At 35.3% G+C, this 24,210-nt stretch overlaps 5 protein-coding genes across 5 annotated transcripts; all 5 read right to left on the reverse strand.

Moving 5' to 3' along the window:
* Positions 1–290: 290 nt before the first annotated feature.
* LOC133877916 (cytochrome P450 71D9-like) lies at positions 291–2,098 on the reverse strand. Its single transcript, XM_062316370.1, has 2 exons — positions 1,136–2,098; positions 291–1,050 (listed from the first exon to the last, which is right to left on the reverse strand). The coding sequence occupies exons 1-2, from the start codon at positions 2,039–2,041 to the stop codon at positions 424–426; spliced, it is 1,533 nt and encodes a 510-aa protein (XP_062172354.1). The 5' UTR covers positions 2,042–2,098; the 3' UTR covers positions 291–423.
* A 3,004-nt stretch (positions 2,099–5,102) lies between these two features.
* LOC133878527 (cytochrome P450 71D9-like) lies at positions 5,103–6,773 on the reverse strand. The gene is made up of 2 exons (XM_062317086.1): positions 5,871–6,773; positions 5,103–5,779 (listed from the first exon to the last, which is right to left on the reverse strand). Exons 1-2 carry the CDS (start codon positions 6,771–6,773, stop codon positions 5,150–5,152), a joined length of 1,533 nt encoding a protein of 510 aa, XP_062173070.1. The 3' UTR covers positions 5,103–5,149.
* Positions 6,774–11,089: 4,316 nt separating this feature from the next.
* LOC133878447 (cytochrome P450 71D9-like) lies at positions 11,090–12,979 on the reverse strand. The gene is made up of 2 exons (XM_062317003.1): positions 11,991–12,979; positions 11,090–11,905 (listed from the first exon to the last, which is right to left on the reverse strand). Exons 1-2 carry the CDS (start codon positions 12,894–12,896, stop codon positions 11,285–11,287), a joined length of 1,527 nt encoding a protein of 508 aa, XP_062172987.1. The 5' UTR covers positions 12,897–12,979; the 3' UTR covers positions 11,090–11,284.
* A 2,844-nt stretch (positions 12,980–15,823) lies between these two features.
* On the reverse strand, positions 15,824–17,684 carry LOC133878452 (cytochrome P450 71D9-like). The gene is made up of 2 exons (XM_062317011.1): positions 16,686–17,684; positions 15,824–16,594 (listed from the first exon to the last, which is right to left on the reverse strand). The coding sequence occupies exons 1-2, from the start codon at positions 17,586–17,588 to the stop codon at positions 15,965–15,967; spliced, it is 1,533 nt and encodes a 510-aa protein (XP_062172995.1). The 5' UTR covers positions 17,589–17,684; the 3' UTR covers positions 15,824–15,964.
* Positions 17,685–20,080: 2,396 nt separating this feature from the next.
* Positions 20,081–23,289, reverse strand: LOC133877890 (peptidyl-prolyl cis-trans isomerase CYP20-1). Its single transcript, XM_062316340.1, has 7 exons — positions 23,132–23,289; positions 22,864–22,942; positions 22,044–22,091; positions 21,911–21,934; positions 21,160–21,342; positions 20,982–21,057; positions 20,081–20,368 (listed from the first exon to the last, which is right to left on the reverse strand). Exons 1-7 carry the CDS (start codon positions 23,195–23,197, stop codon positions 20,230–20,232), a joined length of 615 nt encoding a protein of 204 aa, XP_062172324.1. The 5' UTR covers positions 23,198–23,289; the 3' UTR covers positions 20,081–20,229.
* Positions 23,290–24,210: the final 921 nt, after the last annotated feature.

Here is a 24,210-nt window from a genome sequence, read left to right on the forward strand (position 1 = left end):
CAGTTGAAAGAAAAAAAAAAGAAGCTAATCTTCTCTCACTTTCTCTCTACCATCTCTCTTCTTTGTTCCAAATCTACCATGATTGGTTTTTTTTTTTTTTTTTTTTTCTTCTGAAAAAGTGCTATTTTTAATGTTCAACCAAAGCATGAAAAAAAAAAGGGAGCTTTTCTGGGGGCTTCGAAAAAGATATGAAGAACTAGGTTTGGAAAAGCCCTGTTTTTAACGTTCAACCAAAGCACGAAAAAAAAAAAAAACCAAAACAAAAGCAGAGATTGAGAGATGCTGCGAAAGATGTAACATGGCCGTCATGGCCTTAGATATATAGTTCTTAACCCAATACAGATACAAAGTTGAGATCTTATTCCAACTAGTTAATCTTCATATATATATAAACTATATCTATCAGAAGACTCATGCTGGAGCTTATTCAACCGGCAAGGGATTATCATGAAGTGTTGGAATCAAGAACAGATCTTCCTTTTTTCCAACTGTAGCGCCGACAGTCTCAGTCATGTCCAGATCTTGAGGCTTCATTCCATCGGGAAGAGTCCAATCAAAATGGTACAAAAGCAGAGCAATTGTGTACTCAACAATGAAAAGGCCAAATGTTATGCCTGGGCATATCCTCCTTCCAGCTCCAAATGGGAGATAATTGAAACTAGTCCCCTGATAGTCAAGAGAGCTCTCAAGGAATCTCTCTGGCATAAATCTCTCTGGTTCAGTCCAATATTTTGGATCTCTTGAAATCGCCCATGCATTAACAATGACTTTAGCTTTTGCAGGAATTTCATACCCATCAATTTCACACCTCTCTCTAGATTCTCTAGGAAGTAAAGTAGCAGCCGGAGGGCGTGCTCGCAGAGTCTCCTTCACAAGTAACTTCAAATATTTCATTTCATTAATGGCTGTTTCGTCAACTCTCCCTTTTCTATCAAACACTTCCCTCACCTCAGCTTGTGCCTTCTTCATCACTTCTGGATTTCTAATCATTTCTGACATTGCCCAAATTATGGTTATGGATGATGTCTCACTCCCAGCAGAAAAAATGTCCTGAGATGGAAACAAGTTTGAGTTAATTAAGCAGTTATAACCAAAGCATGATATCTATCAGATCGAAGAAGGTGAATATAATTACCAGGATTACAGCCTTGATGTTGTCGTTAGTTAAGGAAAACTCACTGTCAGTACCGATCGCGTCCTCGTGAAATTTTAGGAGAACATCTACCAAATCTTCTTCTGTTGCAGCCTCTCCTCCTGAAGCTTTTGCCTTATGCTCGCTGATGATTTTTTCCATAATCCTATCAGTTTCCTTGTGCATTTTCTCAAGTGTAGGCCTCACCCCACTGATCACATGAAGCAGTTTAATAGAAGGAAAGAAATCTGCCATATTGAAACCTGATGCGAACGCGATAACATCCTTCACAATTTGTATGAATAGTTCTTGGTCTTGGCATTTCTTACCAAAGGCCGCCCTTGAAGTAATCCCATACACTGTTGAAAACACTTTGCTGGAAAGATTGACAGGAGATCCAGCTTGTGAAGCAATCCATTTGATGAAATTTGATAGCTCTTCTTCTCGAAGTGCTCGGTAAGATTCAACACGTTTTTGACTCAAAAGCTCTAGAGCACAAATTTTTCGTAGCTTTCTCCAGTAATTGCCCACGGGTGCAAACCCAATGCTTGTACAATCGTACGACAAGATCTTTGAGGAAAGAACACTGGGTCTTGACGCGAAGTTTGCGTCATGGGTTTTCATCACCTCTTTCGCGTACTCAGCAGAAGAAACCACAAGAGTGGAAACTTCTCCAAGGCGAAGCAGCATCAACGGTCCATGTTTCTTGGACAGCTCTCCCAAGGCACGATGAGGTGGACACCCTGCAGAAAAGTTGTGCATGTTTCCAAAGATGGGTAGCTGCCATGGCCCTGGGGGTAGACTTAAAGTGCGGTGGGTTTTGAATCTCTTCCCTAATTTTTTCAGTACCATTAACATAAACAGCAAGAAGGAGAGAAGGATTGGGAATGATAAGACTTGGAGCTCCATAAAGAAGAAATCTCTATAGAAAAAAACACAACCTCTCTCTCTCTCTCTCTCTCTCTTACTTCTCTCGTCTTGCTTGGAATGTCATGCAGTGCATGCGTATTTATAGCAAAAAGTCTATAGGGGGAAGACATTAACAATGTGTCGTAGATCGTTAGTTAGATGTACAAACTTTTATTCTTATCATAAAATGAATCTTTATCAAGATTAGAGGGATAAGACCATTAAATATAGGTCCCTCTATCCCTATTGATAGTTTCTGTACCATATTATTAGCGGCTCACCAGGGTGAATATTTGATGTTTCCAAATATATATAGGGATAAGACCACACACCAAAAAAAAATAAAAAAAAAAAAATAAAAAAAATAAAAAAATAATAAAATAATAATAAAAAAAAAATATCATGCCAGCATAAAAAAATTCTAAAAAAACACTAGAAGAAGTTATTATATTTTTCTAATTAAAAACTTCATACATCAACATGACGTTAAGAACACTTTTTCAACTCTTATGCAATATGGGTAACATTTTTTTCAAACAAAAAATAAAAAGTAGTTTTTTCAAAACACGTTAATAAACGTGGGTCCTATAGTTGAATAAGACCCTAAATAATAGAAGTACAATTAAGGGTCTTTCATAAAAGTAAAAATAACGTTTGACGCTGTAACTATAGTAAAAATATTAGTCAATATCTGTTGTTAAGGCCCAATTATGATTAAAAATAAATTATTGCCAGTTGAAATATGAAAAGAATTCAATTTCGACTTTAGAGGATAAAACGAAGGAGAGAAGGGCTATTTTAGATTCTCAGTTGACGTGTTGAATTCATTATTATTACTTTTTTTAATTAAGATTGATCTAAGGGTAAATTAAACATGTCATGCCAGTATGCATAAAGAAATAGAGAATATAAAATAATATTTCTTTCTTAAGGGTCAAAGCTAGAATGGACTTGGGAATTAGGATGAGTCGTAGACTCGGACATCTTGAATTTAATTCCGCACTAAAAATTCTCGTCAATTGCTTGATACGCGGTTCTAAGTTCTAACAGGCGGAAACGGGGTCGCATATCCGGAATTTACTTCCCAAAGATTTCTCGAAAAGGCCATGCGAGGTTGCGCCGTTCACACAAACAAAAAGGGATTGAGATATTTAGAAACATCGCTCGCGCACGCGCTGAGAGGGGAGGTGCAAGGTAATCATGCATGCTGCTGGTCTGATCCATTTCCCCTACACTAATATGAATCCAAAAGGCCTTTTACTCCCCACAGAAAATATAGCAAACAAATATATTCAAGAGAAAACTTTGACAAAAATCTGTCAGAATATATATATATATATATATATTTTTTTTCTTTCTCTGATCAATTCTGGGTGCACATCTAATTACCAGCTAGTTGTCACAGTTGTAATGAAGAATTGCGAACCGCTTGTGTCAGGCCAGCATTTGCCATTGAAAGAAGCCCTGTACACAGGGAAAAAAAATAGAGGAATGCAGAAATGCTTGGGGTTCCTTTTGTATTTTAATTTTTTAATTTTTACTTCTGTTTTTGAAAAAAATATTATTTTAATCTGATGTAGCAAAAATGCTTACGTTGCACTAACGAATGTCGTTTTATTAGATGAAAAATACACAAAATGACTTATTTCAAATCCGCGACAGACAAACTTAATTAACCAGGGGGCAGAGTTAGCATTTGAGATTTAGGAAGACAAAATTGAAGAAAAAAAAAATGGAGGGGCAAAACTAAAATAAAACAAAAATTTAGGGATAATTTATTTATTTTTATTTTTTTAGGGAAAACTTGGTGGCTTGGGAGGGGAGGGAAGCTCGAATGTAGTTCACCCCTGAACCTAAGAAAAGTCCCAAAAAAACTTAGAGAGAGATCGCCAAAAGACGCATTTACTCCTGAATTTATCATATATTTACTCTAAATTTAAATAGAAATGATGAATAGAAAGTTATTGCAATCTTGTTTACTCAATTGTTCAAGAAAGAGATGTATTTCCATTTTGCACAATGGGTAATGAAACATGCCAAATTAGTTTGAAATTCTTTTGATTGATGAAAATTAATTTGTATTAAATTTTGGATTCTAAAGCAATCTCGAGGAATTTTCTTTGTACTTCAGTTTTATCATTTGTCATCTAAAATTCAAAAGAAAAGAAAAGGACAAAAGCAAATTAAAAACTGCATGAAAAAGCATTAGAGTTCATGGCATAATATCCATTTGCAAAGCTTTTGAGATCCACCGCAACAATTTGCAGCTTCCGTAAGAGCTGCTCTCCAGCTTTGCACCCTCTTTATATCAGTAGTTTGACAACACTCTTCATGATACATCAAAACTAATAAAATTATGTCATGTGTCCTATTGAAGTCATTGTCACACTTACGAAATATGTTTAGTCTGTAGACAGAATTTAATTGTATAGAGTAAATTGTTTTTTTGTCATAGCTTAGGGACCTCAGGGTTCATTTTGAGCTAATTGCAAATCAGATAAACCAAAAAGACTAATTTTGCATTTTTTTTTTTCCTATTATCTAAAAAGAAAAGTAACTTTCACGTCAATTTATTACAGTCATTTCACACTTGTTGACATTGTGTCTTTTAAGTAACTTTTTTTTTTTTTTTTTTTTTTTTTAAAAAAAAAAAAAAAAAAAAAAAAAGGAATTGACATGAAAAACCACTAAAATCAAGTCAAGTCAAGGGCGTAAATGAACATGATAAATAGGTGTGAAAATGAACTATACTCTTCTCTAAAATACTGTACATGTGTGGCTGTTCGTTAAAGATTTTGTCCAACGTTTTTTGTTTTCTGTTTGTAAAACAAGAACATCACTTTTTCAAACTTCAAAACATGTTAACAAACAGAGTCATTGTGTCGATCGTCAGTTCATCATGCTGCAGTTGTTGCGCGAAGTTAGTATGTTAGATGGAAAGGATTAGAGTAATGGGGAAGATGTAAGATGGCATTACATATATAGTTCTTAACCCAAATACAAATACAAAGTTGAGATCTTATTCCAACTATTTAATCACCATATATATATATATATATATATATATATATATATAAACTATATCTATCGGAAGAATCATGCAGGAGCTTATTCAACCGGCAAGGGATTGTCATGAAGTGTTGGAATCAAGAGCAGATCTTCCTTTTTTCCAACTGTAGCGCCGGCTATATCAGTCATGTCCAGATCTTGATGCTTCATTCCATTGGGAAGAGTCCAATCAAAATGGTACAAAAGCAGAGCAATTGCGTACTCAACCATGACAAGGCCAAATGTATAGCCTGGGCATACCCTCCTTCCAGCTCCAAATGGGAGATATTGGAAACTAGTCCCCTTGTAGTCAAGAGAGCTATCAATTAGGAATCTCTCTGGAATAAAGCTCTCAGGTTCAGTCCAATATTTTGGGTCTCTAGCAATTGCCCACGAATTTACAATTACTTTAGTTTTTGCAGGAATTTCATACCCATTGATTTCACACCTCTCTTTAGATTCTCTTGGAAGTAACAGAGCAGACGGAGGGTGTGCTCGCAGGGTCTCCTTCACAAGTAACTTCAAATATTTCATCTCATTAATGGCGGTTTCATCAACCCTCCCATTTCTATTAAACACTTCCCTCACCTCAGCTTGTGCCTTCTTCATCACTTCTGGATTTTTCATCATTTCTGACATTGCCCAAATTATGGTTATGGCTGATGTCTCACTCCCCGCAGAAAAAATGTCCTGAAATGGAAACAAGTTTGAGTTAATTAAGCAGTTATAACCAAGGCATGATATCTATCACTATCAGATCGAAGAAGGTGAATATAATTACCAGGATTACAGCCTTGATGTTGTTGTTAGTTAAGGAAAACTCACTGTCACCGTGCTCGTGAAATTTTAGGAGAACATCTACCAAATCTTCTTCTGTTGCATTATTTCCTGCAGCTTTTGTTGTTGCCTTTGCCTTATGTTCAGTGATGATCTTTTCCATAATCCTATCCGCTTCCTTGTGCATTTTCTCAAGTTTAGGCCTCACCCCACTGATCACATGAAGCAGTTTAATAGAAGGAAAGAAGTCTGCAATATTGAAACCTGATGCGAACTCGATAACATCCTTCACAATTTGTATGAACTGTTCTTGGTCTGGGCATTTCTTACCAAAGGCCGCCCTTGAAGTAATACCGTACACTGTTGAAAACACTTTGCTGGAAAGATTGACAGGGGATCCAGCTTGTGAAGCAATCCACTTGATGAAATTTGATAGTTCTTCTTCTCTAAGTGGTCGGTAAGATTCAACACGTTTTGGACTTAAAAGCTCTAGAACACAAATTTTTCGTAGCTGTCTCCAGTAATTCCCCAAGGGTGCAAAGCCAATGCTTGTACAATCGTATGACAAGATCTCTGAGGAAAGAACACTGGGTCTTGATGCAAAGATAGCGTCATGGGTTTTCATCACCTCTTTGGCATACTCAGCAGATGAAACCACAACAGTGGAAACTTCTCCAAGGCGAAGTAGCATCAAAGGTCCATGTTTCTTGGCCAAGTCTCCCAAGGCACGATGAGGTGGACACCCTGCAGAAAAGTTGTGCATGTTTCCAAATATGGGTAGCTGCCATGGCCCTGGGGGTAGACTTAAAGAGTGGTGGGTTTTGAATCTCTTCCCTATTTTCAGTACCATAAACATAAACAGCAAGAAGGAGAAAAGGATTGGGAATGATAAGACCTGGAGTTCCATCGAAACTCTTACAATATTTGGATGAACGGATAAAGACAAGAAGAAGAAATCTGTACTGAAAATAACACAACCTCTACTCTTTCTCTCCTGCTTCTCTCGTCTTGCTTGGAATGTTTGCAGTGTATACGTATTTATAGCAAAAAGTCTATATTTGATTTGTTGGTGTTGCTGTCTATCCCTATTAATAGTTTTTGTTCCATATTAGCAGGCACACAAGGGTGAGTATTTGATTTATTTCCAAATATAGGGATAGAGGGATAAGATTACAAAAAAAAAAAATGGTCAAGATGTTTATTTAATGCATGTTAGGACAGTTTTCTGGTACCTGGTAGTACTGGGTCAATCTGTTCTTGTATGCCATGAGTAGGTATCGGTAGAATAGTTACTATGCTTAAATCAATATTGTATTTGTATTATAAACACCAAAAATTTTCCTAGTATTTCGAGAAATGTACATCAACAAATTTCAAATTTTTATTGGCGTTTATTAAACACCAATAAAACTCAAATCTCGTCAAACAGAATAGCGACATTTTTGATATGCCTGAAAATGGTGTTTATACACTGATTTTTAGCATTTAAAAAATGTCAAAAAGTACTGTGCCACTTTTAAATTTTGATCTCCTAATGATTTTAAAAGTTACATTGACTTTGAAATGATAAAAAATAATCTCTAACGTTACTCCATGCTCACATCAAAACCCAAGCCACACATCAACACAAGCTTCACTTGTTGGAAAGTGTGGCTTGGGTTCATACGTTAAGAATACCTTTTCAACTAGTGAGTTTTATTAACAAATTGAAACTGTATGTGTACAACATAGAGGCTTATAGGTGTCATTATGTTTTACTTTAAATTGATTTGTACTTGTATGGGTGCTTTGGTTGTTGCAATGCTGCTTATTGATTTGGTTGCTACTACATGCTTCATGCATTTAGGGTTTATTTGGGTGTGCGTTTAAGGGGCATAAAAAAGTGCGTATAGCACCCAAAAAGCTCATTTCAAGGTAATTGAAGTATTAATTAATTTGGCTGTGTAGTTTAAAATGTCACTAAAACATTAAATTGACATTGTGTGTTCACTATCCAGCTAAGAATATTATTTCAAGGTAATTGAAGTCAATTTATTTGTTAGTTTTTTTTTTTTTTTTCAAATTACTTGTATTACCCAAAGTTTATAAATAGATGCATTTTTTTTTTCAAATTAGAATTCAATTTATAAATATTTGTATTACCCAATCTTTACAATTCAATTTTGAATTTTCATATTGCAATTTACAAGTGTATTTAGTTCAAAAATTGGATAGGCCCATCTAAAAAAGCTCATAAAAGCTTCTTTTTTTTTCTTTTCTTTTTTTTTAAAAAAAAAAAAACCCCAAAAAAATAAGAGCCTAAAAGAAGCCCAAAATGCAAAGCTGATGTCACAGGCAATTACTACAAAACAAAAAAAACATTTGCACATGTGCGGTTATGGGCGAATTCCACAAAGTGCGGATGGTGATGCAAAATAAGGGTATTATTCACCTATATAATGTGGTTTACACCTTTACTTTGAATTACGAACCTCAATCTTAGAATGTGTTTGACCCGTAATTTCTCAAGTCAAACACCTTTTTTAAAACGAAATCACAAAAAATATCCCGTATGCAAATGCGTTTTAAAAAGGTCATAGTTTGGAAAACATAGAAAAAAACATGTTTTCAAACTAGAGGCAATGGGTGCATTTTTTTAAAATGCATAATTTTATAGGCCAAATTATAATTTTATTGTGTTTTTCAGCAAAGCCAAACGTAACTCTTGACTTTACATTTTCTTCATCGAAAAAATAGCATGTTTGAAAACTGCTAAACCAAACAAATATCGTTGGTGGTTTAATAATTTTTCCTGGTGTAAGTATTCCCCCTTTCTTTTTCTGTTAAGAAGATGTCCTTTTGAAGATACATAAAATCCCCCATCCTACGTATATGGAGCAATTATTGGGATAAAATTCTAAAGATGGCCACGAAAGTGATTTGCATAGTGACTACAAGTCACAATGTTCTCTGCATCCATAAAATCCACCATCCTAGAGATATCAAGCAATTATTAAGATAAATTTCTAGAAATTGGCCCATTAAAAGGACAGAAGGGCTTGAGATATCACGTTCTTAGAATTTTGCTTTGGGTCCATCTGTAGAATTTTATGTTCTATATACATCACTATTTTCTCTTAGAAAATGACTCATTAGCAGTCCATTCAGAAAGGGCATCACTATAGTTAGAATGTAAGTACATGTGAGACTAATTCATGATCCAAGATAAAGGCGTGTACAAGATGTTCAACGCATGCAACAGGACTTTAACTTTGGGCCATGTTTTTTGGTCTACGAAATCTACCTCATTTTGATCATAGAATAATGCTATATAATAGACTCTTTGTCCTACTAACATTCTATTATATGACATGATATTATTAATTTTTTTTTTTTTCTAATAAAGATGAATTGACACGGTCACATAATATAATAAGACAGAGAATTGACAAGCCTTCAACTTTGGGCCATGTTTTTTGGTCTACGTAATCTACCTCATTTTGATCATAGAATTATGCTATATAATTCACTTTTGTCCTACTAGCATTCTATTATACTGACATGATATTATTGATTTTTTTTTAAAATTTTTTAATAAAAATGAATTGACACTGCCACATAATATAATAAGATGATAATAAGAAGAAAATCTACTATTTAATGCTACTATTTTACCATCACTTTATTCTATGAGCAACCTTACGAGTAAGGCAATCTCGTTTCTGACATGACTTTTTTAACCGTTATATATTCTTCTTGTACTGAATTGAACAACTCTCACAAAAAGAAAATGAAAATGCCAGGCCTAAACCCACTCCCCACTTCCATTTATTTACACCACTTTCATTTATTTACAACCAAATGTGGCATAGTGACATGGCATTTCGTATTAGATTTTTGCATAAAATAAAATAAAAAAAATCTTGGTGTCACTAAGGCCCCATTTGGCAACCTCTTTCCCTTCATTTTTTTTTTTTTTTTTGTTAAATACGTTTTTAGTACCTGAGTTTTGAAAACTTTATTTTTTGGTATCTGAGTTTCAATTCGCATCACAGATAGTACCTCCGTTTTGGGAAAAGACCAAATTAGTACATCAGTCAAGTTTTCTATCCAAAAACTAACGGCATGCCACGTCACTGTCACTTAACACCATTAAGAACACGACACCGGTCCCTTGCAACACGTTAACACTCACATAATTGCCAAATCACTCACATCTTTAAAAATTAATTAAAAATGAAAAATGAAAAAAAATGAAAAAAAAAAAAAAAAAGAAAAAAAAAGAAGAAGAAGAAAGAAGAAAGAAGAAGAGGCCTTAAGCTTTCCTCCCCTTCGTTTTTTGCCATCCTTTCCCCCCCCTCACAATCACCCAACCACCCCCTACCCCATACCTAAATAAGTCTGAGAGTTTGCTCTCAAACCACCAAGTTGGCTATGCATCGGTTCCACCCCCATAGAGCCGGCTTTGCACCGGATTTATCTCTCCCATTTCCTGCTTTCATATCGCTTCCCTCCAACCAGCAGGCTTGTTTTGGCCTATCTCCCTTCATTCACCATGTTTTTGGAGTTTGGATTCGGTTATTTGGATTTAGATATACTCACTGCCATCCTCTATCTCAAGACATGCTCATTAGCTATGGGTTAGCAAGAGTCTTTGAAGTTCGCCGGTGGTTTTATTTTCTTTTTTGATCTGGGGACTTCGAAAAAGATATGCAGAGATTGGTCTTGTTTTGACTTGAGAAATGGAGAAAATAGAGCTACAAAAAAATTTATTTTGAGAGATTTGAAAAGATATATATGCAACATTGGGCTTGTATGGTAATGGAAGGGGAAGGGAAGTGGAATCGGTCGTAGGAGTTAGAATCGATAGATGTGATATAAAGTAAAAAGAATTTGTATAGAAAAGTGAAAAAAAAATTATATTGTAATGAATTTTTTTATTTAAATAATAATAAAAAATTATTGATGTGATATATAGTTGGAATGTTTTAAAGTTAGTTATTTTTGGGATAAGTGAGGAATGAAAATTCTCATTCCTCTTCCTTTACCAAACAAGGCCATTATGTAGAGCTGGTTCATGTGATTTTGCAGAGGCGTCACATCTGGCCAGAGAAAGATGACAAACAGCTTGAAAGAATGCGTCCATTTCTTAAAGCAATTATTTTTTGAGAAAATCTGATGTGTTTATGCCACATTGGTGCCAAGTCAGAATGTAAATAAATGGGGGTAAAAAGAGGGTGTCGGTGTAGAAGATATATAGTTAGATATATAGGATAACATGGCCATGGCCTTACATAATTAGAGTAATGGGAAAGATGTAACATGGCCGTCATGGCCTTAGATATATAGTTCTTAACCCAATACAGATACAAAGTTGAGATCTTATTCCAACTAGTTAATCTATATAAACTATATCTATCAGAAGACTCATGCTGGAGCTTATTCAACCGGCGAGGGATTATCATGAAGTGTTGGAATCAAGAACAGATCTTCTTTTTTTCCAACTATAGCGCCGACAGTCTCAGTCATGTCCAGATCTTGAGGCTTCATTCCATCGGGAAGAGTCCAATCAAAATGGTACAAAAGCAGAGCAATTGTGTACTCAACAATGAAAAGGCCAAATGTTATGCCCGGGCATATCCTCCTTCCAGCTCCAAATGGGAGATAATTGAAACTAGTCCCCTGATAGTCAAGAGAGCTCTCAAGGAATCTCTCTGGCATAAATCTTTCTGGTTCAGTCCAATATTTTGGATCTCTTGAAATCGCCCATGCATTAACAATGACTTTAGCTTTTGCAGGAATTTCATACCCATCAATTTCACACCTCTCTCTAGATTCTCTAGGAAGTAAAGTAGGAGGGCGTGCTCGCAGAGTCTCCTTCACAAGTAACTTCAAATATTTCATTTCATTAATGGCTGTTTCGTCAACCCTCCCTTTTCTATCAAACACTTCCCTCACCTCAGCTTGTGCCTTCTTCATCACTTCTGGATTTCTAATCATTTCTGACATTGCCCAAATTATGGTTATGGATGATGTCTCACCCCCAGCAGAAAAAATGTCCTGAGATGGAAACAAGTTTGAGTTAATTAAGCAGTTATAACCAAAGCATGATATCTATCAGATCGAAGAAGGTGAATATAATTACCAGGATTACAGCCTTGATGTTGTCGTTAGTTAAGGAAAACTCACTGTCAGTACCGACCGCGTCCTCGTGAAATTTTAGGAGAACATCTACCAAATCTTCTTCTGTTGCAGCCTCTCCTCCTGAAGCTTTTGCCTTATGCTCGCTGATGATTTTTTCCATAATCCTATCAGTTTCCTTGTGCATTTTCTCAAGTGTAGGCCTCACCCCACTGATCACATGAAGCAGTTTAATAGAAGGAAAGAAATCTGCCATATTGAAACCTGATACGAACTCGATAAAATCCTTCACAATTTGTATGAATAGTTCTTGGTCTTGGCATTTCTTACCAAAGGCCGCCCTCGAAGTAATCCCATACACTGTCGAAAGCACTTTGCTGGAAAGATTGACAGGAGATCCTGCTTGTGAAGCAATCCATTTGATGAAATTTGATAGCTCTTCTTCTCGAAGTGCTCGGAAAGATTCAACACGTTTTTGACTCAAAAGCTCTAGAACACAAATTTTTCGTAGCTTTCTCCAGTAGTTGCCCAAGGGTGCAAACCCAATGCTTGTACAATCATACGACAAGATCTTTGAGGAAAGAACACTGGGTCTTGACGCGAACACTTCGTCATGGGTTTTCATCACCTCTTTCGCGTACTCAGCAGAAGAAACCACAATAGTGGAAACTTCTCCAAGGCGAAGCAGCATCAACGGTCCATGTTTCTTGGACAACTCTCCCAAGGCACGATGAGGTAGACACCCTGCAGAAAAGTTGTGCATGTTTCCAAAGATGGGTAGCTGCCATGGCCCTGGGGGTAGACTTGAAGTGCGGTGGGTTTTGAATCTCTTCCCTAATTTTTTCAGTACCATAAACATAAACAGCAAGAAGGAGAGAAGGATTGGGAATGATGAGACTTGGAGCTCCATAAGAACAAATCTCTATAGGAAATAACACAACCTCTCTATTCTCTCTCTTACTTCTCTCGTCTTGCTTGGAATCTTATGCAGTGCATGCGTCTTTATAGCAAAAAGTCTATAGGAGGGGACATTAACAGATGTGTGAATCTTATCATAAAATGCCTATTGATAATTTGTGAACCATATTATTAGCCAGGATAAGACCACACAAAAAAAAAGAAAAAGGGGTCAAGATGTTTATTTAATGCATTTATTTTTTCTGTTTTTATTTAAAAAAAATATCATGTCAGTATAGTAGAGGAGAACCTTAAAAAAATACTAAAAAAGTTCTGATATTTCTCTAATTACAAACTTCATACATCAACATGACGTTAAGAACACTATTTCAACTTTTATGCAATATGGGAACATTTTTTTCAAACAAAAAAATAAAAGTAGTTTTTCAAAACACGTTAATAAACGTGGTGACTAAGGCCTATAGTTGAAAAAGACCCTAAATAGTAAATAGTAGAAGTACAATTAAGGCTCTTTCATAAAAATAAAAATAACGCTTGACTACAGTAAAAATATTATTCAATATCCGGTTGTTAAGGCCCAATTATGATAAAAATAAATTATTGCCAATTGAAATATGAAAAGAATTCAATTTCGACTTTAGAGGATAAAACAAAGGAGAGAAAGGCTTTTTTTTTTTGAATTTTCTGAGTATATTCAATTGACTGCTCAATTCATCATATATATATATATATATATATATATATATATATATATATATATATATATATATATGATGAATTGACTCGGACATCTTGAATTTAATTCCGCACTAAAAAATCTCGTGAATTGCTTGATACGCGGTTCTAAGTTCTGACATGCGGGACACGGGGTCGCATATCCGGAATTTACTTCCCAAAGATTGTTCCGAAAGGCCATGCGAGGTCGCGCGTTCATACAAAAAAGGCGGTTGAGATATTTAGAAGTATCGCGCGCGCGCTGAGAGAGGGGAGGTGCAAGTTAGTCATGCAGGCTGCTGGTCTGGTCCATTTCCACTACACTGATTATATGAATCCAAAAAGCCTTCCACTCCCCACAGAAAATAGCAAACAAATATATTCAAGAGAAAACTTTGACAAAATTCTGTCAACAAAAGACACGGATTAGATTATTTGTTTTCTTTCTCCGATCAATTCTGGGTGCACATCTAATTACCTGCTAGTTGTCACAGTTGTAATGAAGAATTGCGAACCGTTTGTGTCGGGCCAGAATTTGCCATTGAAAGAAGCCCTGTACACAGGAAAAAGAAAAAAAGAAAAAAGAAAAAAAAAACAGAGGAATGCAGGAAATGCTTGGGGTTCCTTTTGTATTTATTTATTTATTTTTTCTAAGATTTTAATTATTTTATCTTCTGTTTTTGAATCAAATTTTTAAAAAATTATTATTTTAATTTGATGTAGCAAAAATGCCAACGTTGCACTAACGGATGTCGCTTTGTTAGACGGAAAATACATGGAATTACTTATTTCAAATCCGTGACCGACAAACTTAATCAGGGGCAGAGCTAACATTTGAGATTTAAGAGGGTAAAATTGAAAAAAAAAAAAATTAGGAATAAAATTGTAATTTTTAATTTTTTTTTAGGAAAAACATGATGGCTTTGGGGGCAAGCTTTAATCTAGTTCCGCCCCTGAACCTAAGAAAAGTCCAAAAAAAACTTACAGAGAGATCACCTAAGACGCATTTACTCTTAAATATATAATATATTTACTCTAAATTTAAATAGAAATGATGATTAGAAAGTTATTGCAATCTTGGTTACTCAATTGTTCAAGAAAGAGATGTATTTCCATTTTGCACAATAGGTACTGAAGCATGCCAAATTAGTTTGAAATTCTTTTGATCGATGAAAATTTGTAATAAATTTTGGATTCTAAAGCAATCTCGAGGAATTTTCTTTGTACTTTAATTTTATCATTTGTCATCTAAAATTCAAAAGAAAAGAAGCTGACAAAAGCAAATTAAAAACTGCATGAAAAAACATTAGAGTTAATAGCATAATATCCATTTGCAAAGCTTTTGAGATCACAACCGCAACAATTCACAGCTTCCGTAAGAGCTGCTCTCCAGCTCTGCACCCTCTTTATATTAGTAGTTTGAAAATGCTCTTCATGCCTAACAAATGTTTCCTCTTTATTTTCAGACAATATTGCAAAATTAATCCATATGGTTTATCTAATTTGTAATTAGTTTCCTGTAGTATCAAAATAAACTTAGAGCTCCTCGAGATGTACCAAAAAAACAATTTACTTCTTACAACCAAATTTCATCCACTGAATTAACAAATTTTGATAGTGTGACATATCAAAACCAATAAAATTATGTCACGTGTTCTATTTAAGTCATTGTCATACAAATGAAATCTGTTTAGTCTGTGGACGGAATTTGACTTACAGAGTAAATTATTATTATTATTATTATTATTATTTGCATAGTTCCGGGACCCTTGTGTTCATTTTGAGCTAATTACAAATCAAGCAAATCACAAAGACTAATTTTGCATATTTTTTTTTCCTATTATCTAAAGAGAAATGGTATTTTTCACGTCAATTTATTACATTCATTTCACACCGGTTGACATTGTGTCTTTTGAGTAACTTTTTTTTTTTTTTTTTTTTTTTTTAAAAAAAAAAAAAGTGTGGTTGACATAAAAAATCACTTAAAATACGTCACAATAACGGTGTAAATGAATGTAATAAATAGGTGTGAGAATGAACATTATTACTCTTTCTCTAAAATATTTTGTCCAACGTTTTTTGTTTTCTGTTTGTAAAACAAGAACATCACTTTTTCAAACTTAAAAACATGTTAACAAACAGAGTCATTGTGTCGATCGTCAGTTCATCATGCTGCAGTTGTTGCGCGAAGTTAGATGGAAAGGATTAGAGTAATGGGGAAGATGTAACATGGCATTAGATATATAGTTCTTAACCCAAATACAAATACAAAGTTGAGATCTTATTCCAACTATTTAATCATCATATATATACAAACTATATCTACCAGAAGAATCATGCTGGAGCTTATTCAACCGGCAAGGGATTATCATGAAGTATTGGAATCAAGAGCAGATCTTCCTTTTTTCCAACTGTAGCGCCGGCTATGTCAGTCATGTCCAGATCTTGATACGTCATTCCATTGGGAAGAGTCCAATCAAAATGGTACAAAAGCAGAGCAATTGCGTACTCAACCATGACAAGGCCAAATGTATAGCCTGGGCATACCCTCCTTCCAGCTCCAAATGGGAGATATTGGAAATTAGTCCCCTTGTAGTCAAGAGAGCTATCAATTAGGAATCTCTCTGGAATAAAGCTCTCAGGTTCAGTCCAATATTTTGGGTCTCTTGCAATTGCCCACGAATTTACAATTACCTTAGTTTTTGCAGGGATTTCATACCCATTGATTTCACACCTCTCTTTAGATTCTCTTGGAAGTAACAGAGCAGACGGAGGGTGTGCTCGCAGGGTCTCCTTCACAAGTAACTTCAAATATTTCATCTCATTAATGGCGGTTTCATCAACCCTCCCATTTCTATTAAACACTTCCCTCACCTCAGCTTGTGCCTTCTTCATCACTTCTGGATTTTTCATCATTTCTGACATTGCCCAAATTATGGTTATGGCTGATGTCTCACTCCCCGCAGAAAAAATGTCCTGAAATGGAAACAAGTTTGAGTTAATTAAGCAGTTATAACCAAGGCATGATATCCATCACTATCAGATCGAAGAAGGTGAATATAATTACCAGGATTACAGCCTTGATGTTGTTGTTAGTTAAGGAAAACTCACTGTCACCGTGCTCGTGAAATTTTAGGAGAACATCTACCAAATCTTCTTCTGTTGCATCATTTCCTGCAGCTTTTATTGTTGCCTTTGCCTTATGTTCAGTGATGATCTTTTCCATAATCCTATCCGCTTCCTTGTGCATTTTCTCAAGTTTAGGCCTCACCCCACTGATCACATGAAGCAGTTTAATAGAAGGAAAGAAGTCTGCAATATTGAAACCTGATGCGAACTCGATAGCATCCTTCACAATTTGTATGAACTGTTCTTGGTCTGGGCATTTCTTACCAAAGGCCGCCCTTGAAGTAATACCGTACACTGTTGAAAACACTTTGCTGGAAAGATTAACAGGGGATCCAGCTTGTGAAGCAATCCACTTGATGAAATTTGATAGCTCTTCTTCTCTAAGTGGTCGGTAAGATTCAACACGTTTTGGACTTAAAAGCTCAAGAACACAAATTTTTCGTAGCTGTCTCCAGTAATTCCCCAAGGGTGCAAAGCCAATGCTTGTACAATCATATGACAAGATCTCTGAGGAAAGAACACTGGGTCTTGATGCAAAGATAGCGTCATGGGTTTTCATCACCTCTTTGGCATACTCAGCAGATGAAACCACAACAGTGGAAACTTCTCCAAGGCGAAGTAGCATCAAAGGTCCATGTTTCTTGGCCAAGTCTCCCAAGGCACGATGAGGTGGACGCCCTGCAGAAAAGTTGTGCATGTTTCCAAATATGGGTAGCTGCCATGGCCCTGGGGGTAGACTTAAAGAGTGGTGGGTATTGAATCTCTTCCCTATTTTCAGTACCATAAACATAAACAGCAAGAAGGAGAAAAGGACTGGGAATGATAAGACTTGGAGTTCCATCTATCGAAACTCTTACAATATTTGGATGAACGGATAAGGAAGAAGAAGAAATCTGTATTGAAAATAACACAACCTCTACTCTTTCTCTCCTGCTTCTCTTGTCTTGCTCGGAATGTTATTCAGTGTATACGTATTTATAGCAAAAAGTCTATCATATGTTGGTGTTGCTGTCTATCCCTATTAATAGTTTTTGTTCCATATTAGCAGCACACAAGGGTGAATATTTGATTTATTTCCAAATATAGGGATAGAGGGATAAGATCACAAGCAAAAAAAATGGTCAAGATGTTTATTTAATGCATGTTAGGACAGTTTTCTAGCACCCGGTAGTACTGGGTCAATATGTACTTGTATGCCATGAGTAGGTGTGGGCAGAATAGCTCTTATGCTTAAATCAATCTTGTGTTTATATTATAAACGCTAAAAACTTTCTTAGGGTTTCGAGAAATGTACGTCAATAAATTTCAAATTTTTATTGGTGTTTATTAATATCAGCAAAACCCAAATCTTGTCAGACGGAATAACGTCACTTCTGATATGCCTAAAAATGACGTTTATACACTGATTTCTAGCATTTAAAAAATGTCAAAAAGCACCGTGCCACTATTAAATTTTGATCTCATGATGATTTTAAAAGTTACATTAACTTTAGGAGGATAAAAAATAATCTCTCACGCAACTCCATGCTCACATCAAAACTCAAGCCACACATCAACACAAGCTTCACTTGTTGAAAAGTGTTAAGAACACCTTTTCAACTATTGAGTTTTATTAACAAATTGAAACTGCATGTGTACAGCATAGAGGCATATAGGTGTCATTATGTTTTACTTTAAATTGATTTGTACTTGTATGGGTGCTTTGGTTGTTGCAATGCTGCTTATTGATTTGGTTGCTACTGCATGCGTGCTTCATGCATTTAGGGCTTATTTGGGTGTGCGTTGAAGGGGCCTAAAAAGTGCGTATAACATTCAAAAAGCTCATTTCAAGGTATTAACTAATTTGGCTGGGTAGTTTGAAATGTCACTAAAACATTAAATTGACATTGTGTGTTCACTATCCAGATAAGGATATTATTTCAAGGGAATTGACGTCAATTTATTTGTTAGTTTTTTTTTCTTTTTTTCTTTCAAATTACTTGTATTACCCAAAGTTTATAAATAGATGCATTTTTTTTTTCAAATTAGAATTCAATTTATAAATATTTGTATAACCCAATGTTTACAATTCAATTTGGATTTTCATATTACAATTTACAAGTGTGTTTAGTTCAAAAATTGGATGGGCCCATCTAAAAAAGCTCATAAAAAGCTTTTTTCTTTTTTCTTTTTTTAATTATTATTATTATTATTTTTAAAAAAAAGAACAAAAATAAAAAAGCTTAAAAGAAGCCAAAAATGTAAAGCGGATGTCACGGGCAATTAATACAAAAAAAAAAAAAAACAAAAAACGTTAGAACATATGCAGTTATGGGCGGATTCCACAAAGTGCGGATGGTGATGCAAAATAAGGGTATTATTCACCTATATAGTGCGATTTAAACCCTTACTTTGAATTACGAACCTCAATCTTAGAATGCGTTTGACTCACAATTTCTCAAGTCAAACGACTTTTTTAAAACGAAATCACAAACAATATCCCGTATGGGAATGCATTTTAAAAAAGTCATAGTTTGGAAAACATAGAAAAAACATGTTTTCAAACTAGAGGCAATGGGTACATTTCTTTTAAAATGCATAATTTTATAGGCCAAATTATAATTTTATTGTGTTTTTCAGCAAAGCAAGACTTAACTCCTGACTTTACACTATCTTTATCGAAAAAATAGCACGTTTGAAAACTGCTAAACCAAACTGCTAAACCAAACGGACATTAGTGGTGGTGTAGTAATTTTTCCTGGTGTCGAAAGTATTCCCCCTTTCTTTTCCTGTTAAGAAGAAGTCCTTTTGAAGATGCATAAAATCCCCCATCCTACGCATATGGAGCAATTATTGGGATAAAATTCTAAAGATGGGCACGAAAGGGATTTGCATAGTGACTACAAGTCACAATGTTCTCTGCATACATAAAATCCACCATCCTAGAGATATCAAGCAATTATTAAGATAAATTTCTAGAAAGAAAGAAAAAAGATAATAGGGCCTGGAGAACGATAAACGCTCAGGTTGATCAGTATCGTTCTTTAAACAACCTCAGGAAAGAGACTCATGGTTTAGGCCTTTTTTCTTGTCATGATTTTTTACTTTTTTCCACATTCATATTTAATTCTACTCTCTTTCTTATGAAAAATTTGGAATTAAATATGAATCGTAGAAAAAATTAAAAAAAAATTCCTATACTTTAGCCAAATCCGTTGTATCGTATCCTATGAGGCTGGATACAGGGTCTGTGAAAAAAGCTGGTGCAAAAACCTGTTTTTTTCTTCATAAGGAAGTGGAAATGCAAGCTAAAGCAGCTATTACCACCAAATACGAGAGGAAAAAACAGTCAAGAAAAGAAAAGCAAAGCCACTTTAAGATGAAATACATAGTAGTACATCACCTGGTTTATATGAAATGGTCTCATACAGGGAACTGAACGGGGAAATTAAGTTAACTATGATATTGCTAGATATGTCCGAAGAAAATAAAAGAGAAGACAATCATAGTGGAAGTTCACCACTGTCTGCAATAACCACTTTGCTCTTGGGTGTGCCACTCTGCTTTCCTTCGGCTTCCATCTTGTAAACTACGTCCATTCCTGATATCACTTTTCCAAATACAACATGTCTACCATCCAACCTGTAAATTGATCCAAAGATTAGTACCAAAAAAAAAAAAAATCATAATGGCATTGATAAATCCATATCTACACATATCACGATTGGGATATTTAACCCGTCAGGTGAAGCCTAATCGTCAGAGGGCAGACTTGGGATGGGCCATAGACTCGACATCCTGGGTTTGATTCCGTACCAAGAATTCTATTGGATTACGGTTCTGGCAAGTGGGGCCTTAGTGAGATCAACATCATAAAAAAAAAAAAGGTTGGGACATTTAGAAACATGTCATCTCTCTCTCTCTCTCTCTCTCTCTCTCTCACACACACACACACACAAACACACGTGCACACACACGCACGCGCGCACACAAACAAAATGAGAGGGGAGGTGGGAAGTTGTGAGGGTAAGGACAAGGTTTCTCTTGGGTGCTAGAAGTGCAAGTCGATATGCTGCTGATCTGATCCGTGTCCACTACACAACTATGACTCCAAAAAGCCTTCTACTCCCCACAGAAAATAGCAAACAAATATATTCAAGAGAAAATTTTGACAAAAATCTGTCAGAGTATATGAACAAAAGACATATATTAGATTATTTGTTCTCCGATCAAATCTGGGTGGAAATCTAATTACCAGCTAGTTGTCACAGTTGTAATGAAGAATTGTGAACCGTTTGTGTCAGGGCCAGCATTTGCCATTGACAGAAACCCTGTACACAGTAAAAAAAAAAAAAAAAAATACATAGGAATATTAGTTCCAGGATTACTTGAATTAGGAAGTGGGCATGTTGGAAGGAGGAGGCTAATCCTACCTGGTCCAGTATGCTTCAGCTTGAAGTTCTCATCACCGAACTTCTCTCCATAGATTGATTCTCCACCTCTTCCATCACCCAGTGTAAAATCACCTCCCTGGATCATGAAGCTGGGAATAATCCTGTGGAATGTACTACCCTTGTAGTGGAGAGGTTTTCCACTCTGTCCAACACCTTTCTCCCCTGAAATGATTAAAAAAAGGTGGTATAAACTAACTTCTACGAACATTTGCTCCAATCAGGCCAAGATCAAGATATGATTCAATCCTGAATCCTTACCGCTTCCCTCATAAATCTGCATTTCCTTTTTCAATTTTTTTGAGGGGAGGGTGGCAATGGGGCATTGTATAATTTTTACATGCAGTATTATCTCACAAATACTTTACACTCTTCAACTGCACACACTCAGTTGTAATTGACTTTGAAGATTGAGTTATGCATAGTTTTAACACATTGGCCGTGAACATGATGAACCCCAAAATGTTTTTTTTTTTATTGGTAAGTTACACATGCACTCAGTGGGCTTGAACCCACGACCTCACCATCCACCTTGCTACAAAGGGACGAAGTACCATTTGAGCTAAAGTTCTTTGGCAAACCCCAAAACGTAAAATACCACATAACATATTTCCAGCTGAAACAAATGTGTAAGAGATGGAAATTTGATCTGAACATAAACTGCAAAAATAACAACGAAAAAAAAAAGGGAAAAGAAAAAGAAAATGCAAAGAGTCCAAGGTCACTAGCTCACCTGTGCAGAGTGCTCGGAAGTTTTCTGCAAATAAAAGTGAAGGGTGTAAGTAACTAGTTGTATTATGTATAAAGTTTGAAAGGATGTACTATATCTAATCCAGTGTCTTCCAATTAGATGTATGCAACCATACCTACGGTTTTAGGAACCGCCTTCCCAAACAAACCCATCTCAACTCGGCCTGAAAGATCACACATCACAAAGATAAAAGAGTATCAAAACAATATTATGTCCTTGACTTCGTCACTTTGATAAATTTCAATAAAGGTTTATTATCATGGTGTTGGGTGAAAAACTTTTGACACTCATCTCTCTAAGGTGTATTCAAGTAAAACAGAGAATTCCAACATGGCTTCAGCGAAATACTACAATACTCTTAGAGTAATATTGCATGTTTTTGGACAGCTTTTGTGATATCTTTTTTGGAGGGAAAGAAATGATAGAAGTTTTGTTGACCACGAGAAGATAGTGCTAGAGTATACTCTCTACCTTTGGACGGTTGTGTTTGTCTTTCCTAATTTTCTTAGTTTTCATGATTTTCTTCTTCTTTTTTCTCCTTCTAGCTAAGTATTGTACCTGAGTTACTTTTTTCGCCTTTTATTGATATTCGGATTACTTATAAAAAGAAATGATGTATGTTTTTGAAATATTGAATTTATATAGAGTATAAAGAGATGCTCATAATAATAAAAAAAAAAAACAATTCCATTTTTTTTTAATTATAAATGGTTCAGATTTTGCCACCTGTAGAGAATTTGAACCATTTAATTAAAAATAATGACTACAATTTCAAGAACTCTACTATATGATGAATGATCTGATCCCTAAATCTCACTCTACATACTTAACAAAATTAAATATTGTAATTAAACGGGCATACATTAAATCGGAAAAATTCCAAAAAATAAACGAAATTATTGAACGAAAATTGCTAAATGGTATTTAGAGCATACCAGCTGGCTTTCCAGCAATCTCAATATCAAAGTAAACTTTATGAGTCACTTCCTTCAAATCTTCCTTCGACTTCTTAGCCTGAAACATCAATCACTTATGAATTCCATAAATAGAACGAGAAAAGTAACTTTTCTATGTGTTTTTATTAGATCGATCTTCAACGTAGCCTATGCCTGTTCAAGAATTTTGGGAATTCTTTTACGCTTTAAGATTAATCTGATCGGATCAGAATCGAGGCTAAGAGAAATGAGGAGATTTTTTTTTTACCTGAATGAGAGCTAGGGTTCCGAAGAGGACGATAGTCCAGAGAAGAAACGCAGTCGTTTTCGCCATCTCTTAATCCCTGCTGCAAAATCTCACTCCTCAGTTTCGCCGGCCAGTCAGTCCTCTATAGTCTTATACAGGAGCTAAAACATGTATGCCGATCTAATCTGCGTTTGACACGTAGCTTGTTGTGTGTTTTAGCTCGATCCGATTGGTTGGTGCTGCTTGACACGTAGCTTGTTTTGTCTTTTTCCTTTTAGGTTGTTGGTTTGGACTCAAAGGAAGTTGGGCCTACCAATTGGATAATGGGCCCATTTTGGGCTCCCAATCAGTACTTGCTTGTTGTGAAGCCAGCCTTGGAAGTTGGAATAATGAAACATTTTGTTCATTTATTACCTTCATGTCGACTTCACGAGCAATAATTGGGTTTTTATTATTATTATTATTATTTATTTAAGCAACAGGAGATCACTTAAAATACTTACACCAATTTTTTTAAAAATATATCATTAAATCTGTAAGACTGTATTTGAAAAAGAATTAGACAAAAAATAAACAAGAATCAAAAGAATGCCAGGCAATTGTGTTGGTCCCGGCTTTGTCAAATGAGACATCAGAAATTTATGACAATGTCTCTGTCACCGATGAGCTATATTTTAAATGGCGTTAAGAACAAAGTGGAAGATACTATGGTAGATTCAAAACCAACCAGATACATGTGTAGAAGATAATAATAAAAATTACAGCTTTTGGAAGATATATTAAGTATCAGTATATGTTATCCCTTGATTTGTTAGGCTCTATTGGTTGGATTCTAGATTGATGCACATTATGTGTTTGTATATTTTACTGTGACAGATAAGTTAACAGGTCCACTTTCTTGTCTTTACTCGTTATTTTAGCTAAAGTTGACATGCATCTTTGAAGAACACCCCTTTCCAGATCAATTTTAAATTCCAAGCAAGATATATATGTATGTAATGTAAGAATATTGTTGAGCTTTTTTAATATTCTCGTGACTTTCACTTCTTGGTCAAAACACTATTGACAATGGCTGGCTGTTCGTGTTAATTGGCACCCTA

This window comes from Alnus glutinosa, chromosome 9 (genome assembly GCF_958979055.1).
Source record: "Alnus glutinosa chromosome 9, dhAlnGlut1.1, whole genome shotgun sequence".
In the NCBI taxonomy this organism is placed as follows: Eukaryota; Viridiplantae; Streptophyta; class Magnoliopsida; order Fagales; family Betulaceae; genus Alnus; species Alnus glutinosa.

What these genes read in the sequence shown, in the direction of transcription:
- LOC133877916 (XM_062316370.1), bottom strand. Translation starts at nt 2,041, where the DNA reads ATGGAGCTCCAAGTCTTATCATTCCCAATCCTTCTCTCCTTCTTGCTG. An exon ending in ACATCAAGGCTGTAATCCTG is followed by an intron (nt 1,051 to 1,135) that starts GTAATTATATTC and finishes TTTCCATCTCAG; the next exon opens with GACATTTTTTCTGCTGGGAG.
- LOC133878527 (XM_062317086.1), bottom strand. Translation starts at nt 6,773, where the DNA reads ATGGAACTCCAGGTCTTATCATTCCCAATCCTTTTCTCCTTCTTGCTG. An exon ending in ACATCAAGGCTGTAATCCTG is followed by an intron (nt 5,780 to 5,870) that starts GTAATTATATTC and finishes TTTCCATTTCAG; the next exon opens with GACATTTTTTCTGCGGGGAG.
- LOC133878447 (XM_062317003.1), bottom strand. Translation starts at nt 12,896, where the DNA reads ATGGAGCTCCAAGTCTCATCATTCCCAATCCTTCTCTCCTTCTTGCTG. An exon ending in ACATCAAGGCTGTAATCCTG is followed by an intron (nt 11,906 to 11,990) that starts GTAATTATATTC and finishes TTTCCATCTCAG; the next exon opens with GACATTTTTTCTGCTGGGGG.
- LOC133878452 (XM_062317011.1), bottom strand. Translation starts at nt 17,588, where the DNA reads ATGGAACTCCAAGTCTTATCATTCCCAGTCCTTTTCTCCTTCTTGCTG. An exon ending in ACATCAAGGCTGTAATCCTG is followed by an intron (nt 16,595 to 16,685) that starts GTAATTATATTC and finishes TTTCCATTTCAG; the next exon opens with GACATTTTTTCTGCGGGGAG.
- LOC133877890 (XM_062316340.1), bottom strand. Translation starts at nt 23,197, where the DNA reads ATGGCGAAAACGACTGCGTTTCTTCTCTGGACTATCGTCCTCTTCGGA. An exon ending in GAACCCTAGCTCTCATTCAG is followed by an intron (nt 22,943 to 23,131) that starts GTAAAAAAAAAA and finishes TTGATGTTTCAG; the next exon opens with GCTAAGAAGTCGAAGGAAGA. An exon ending in ACAACTGTGACAACTAGCTG is followed by an intron (nt 20,369 to 20,981) that starts GTAATTAGATTT and finishes ATCAATTTACAG; the next exon opens with GTTGGATGGTAGACATGTTG.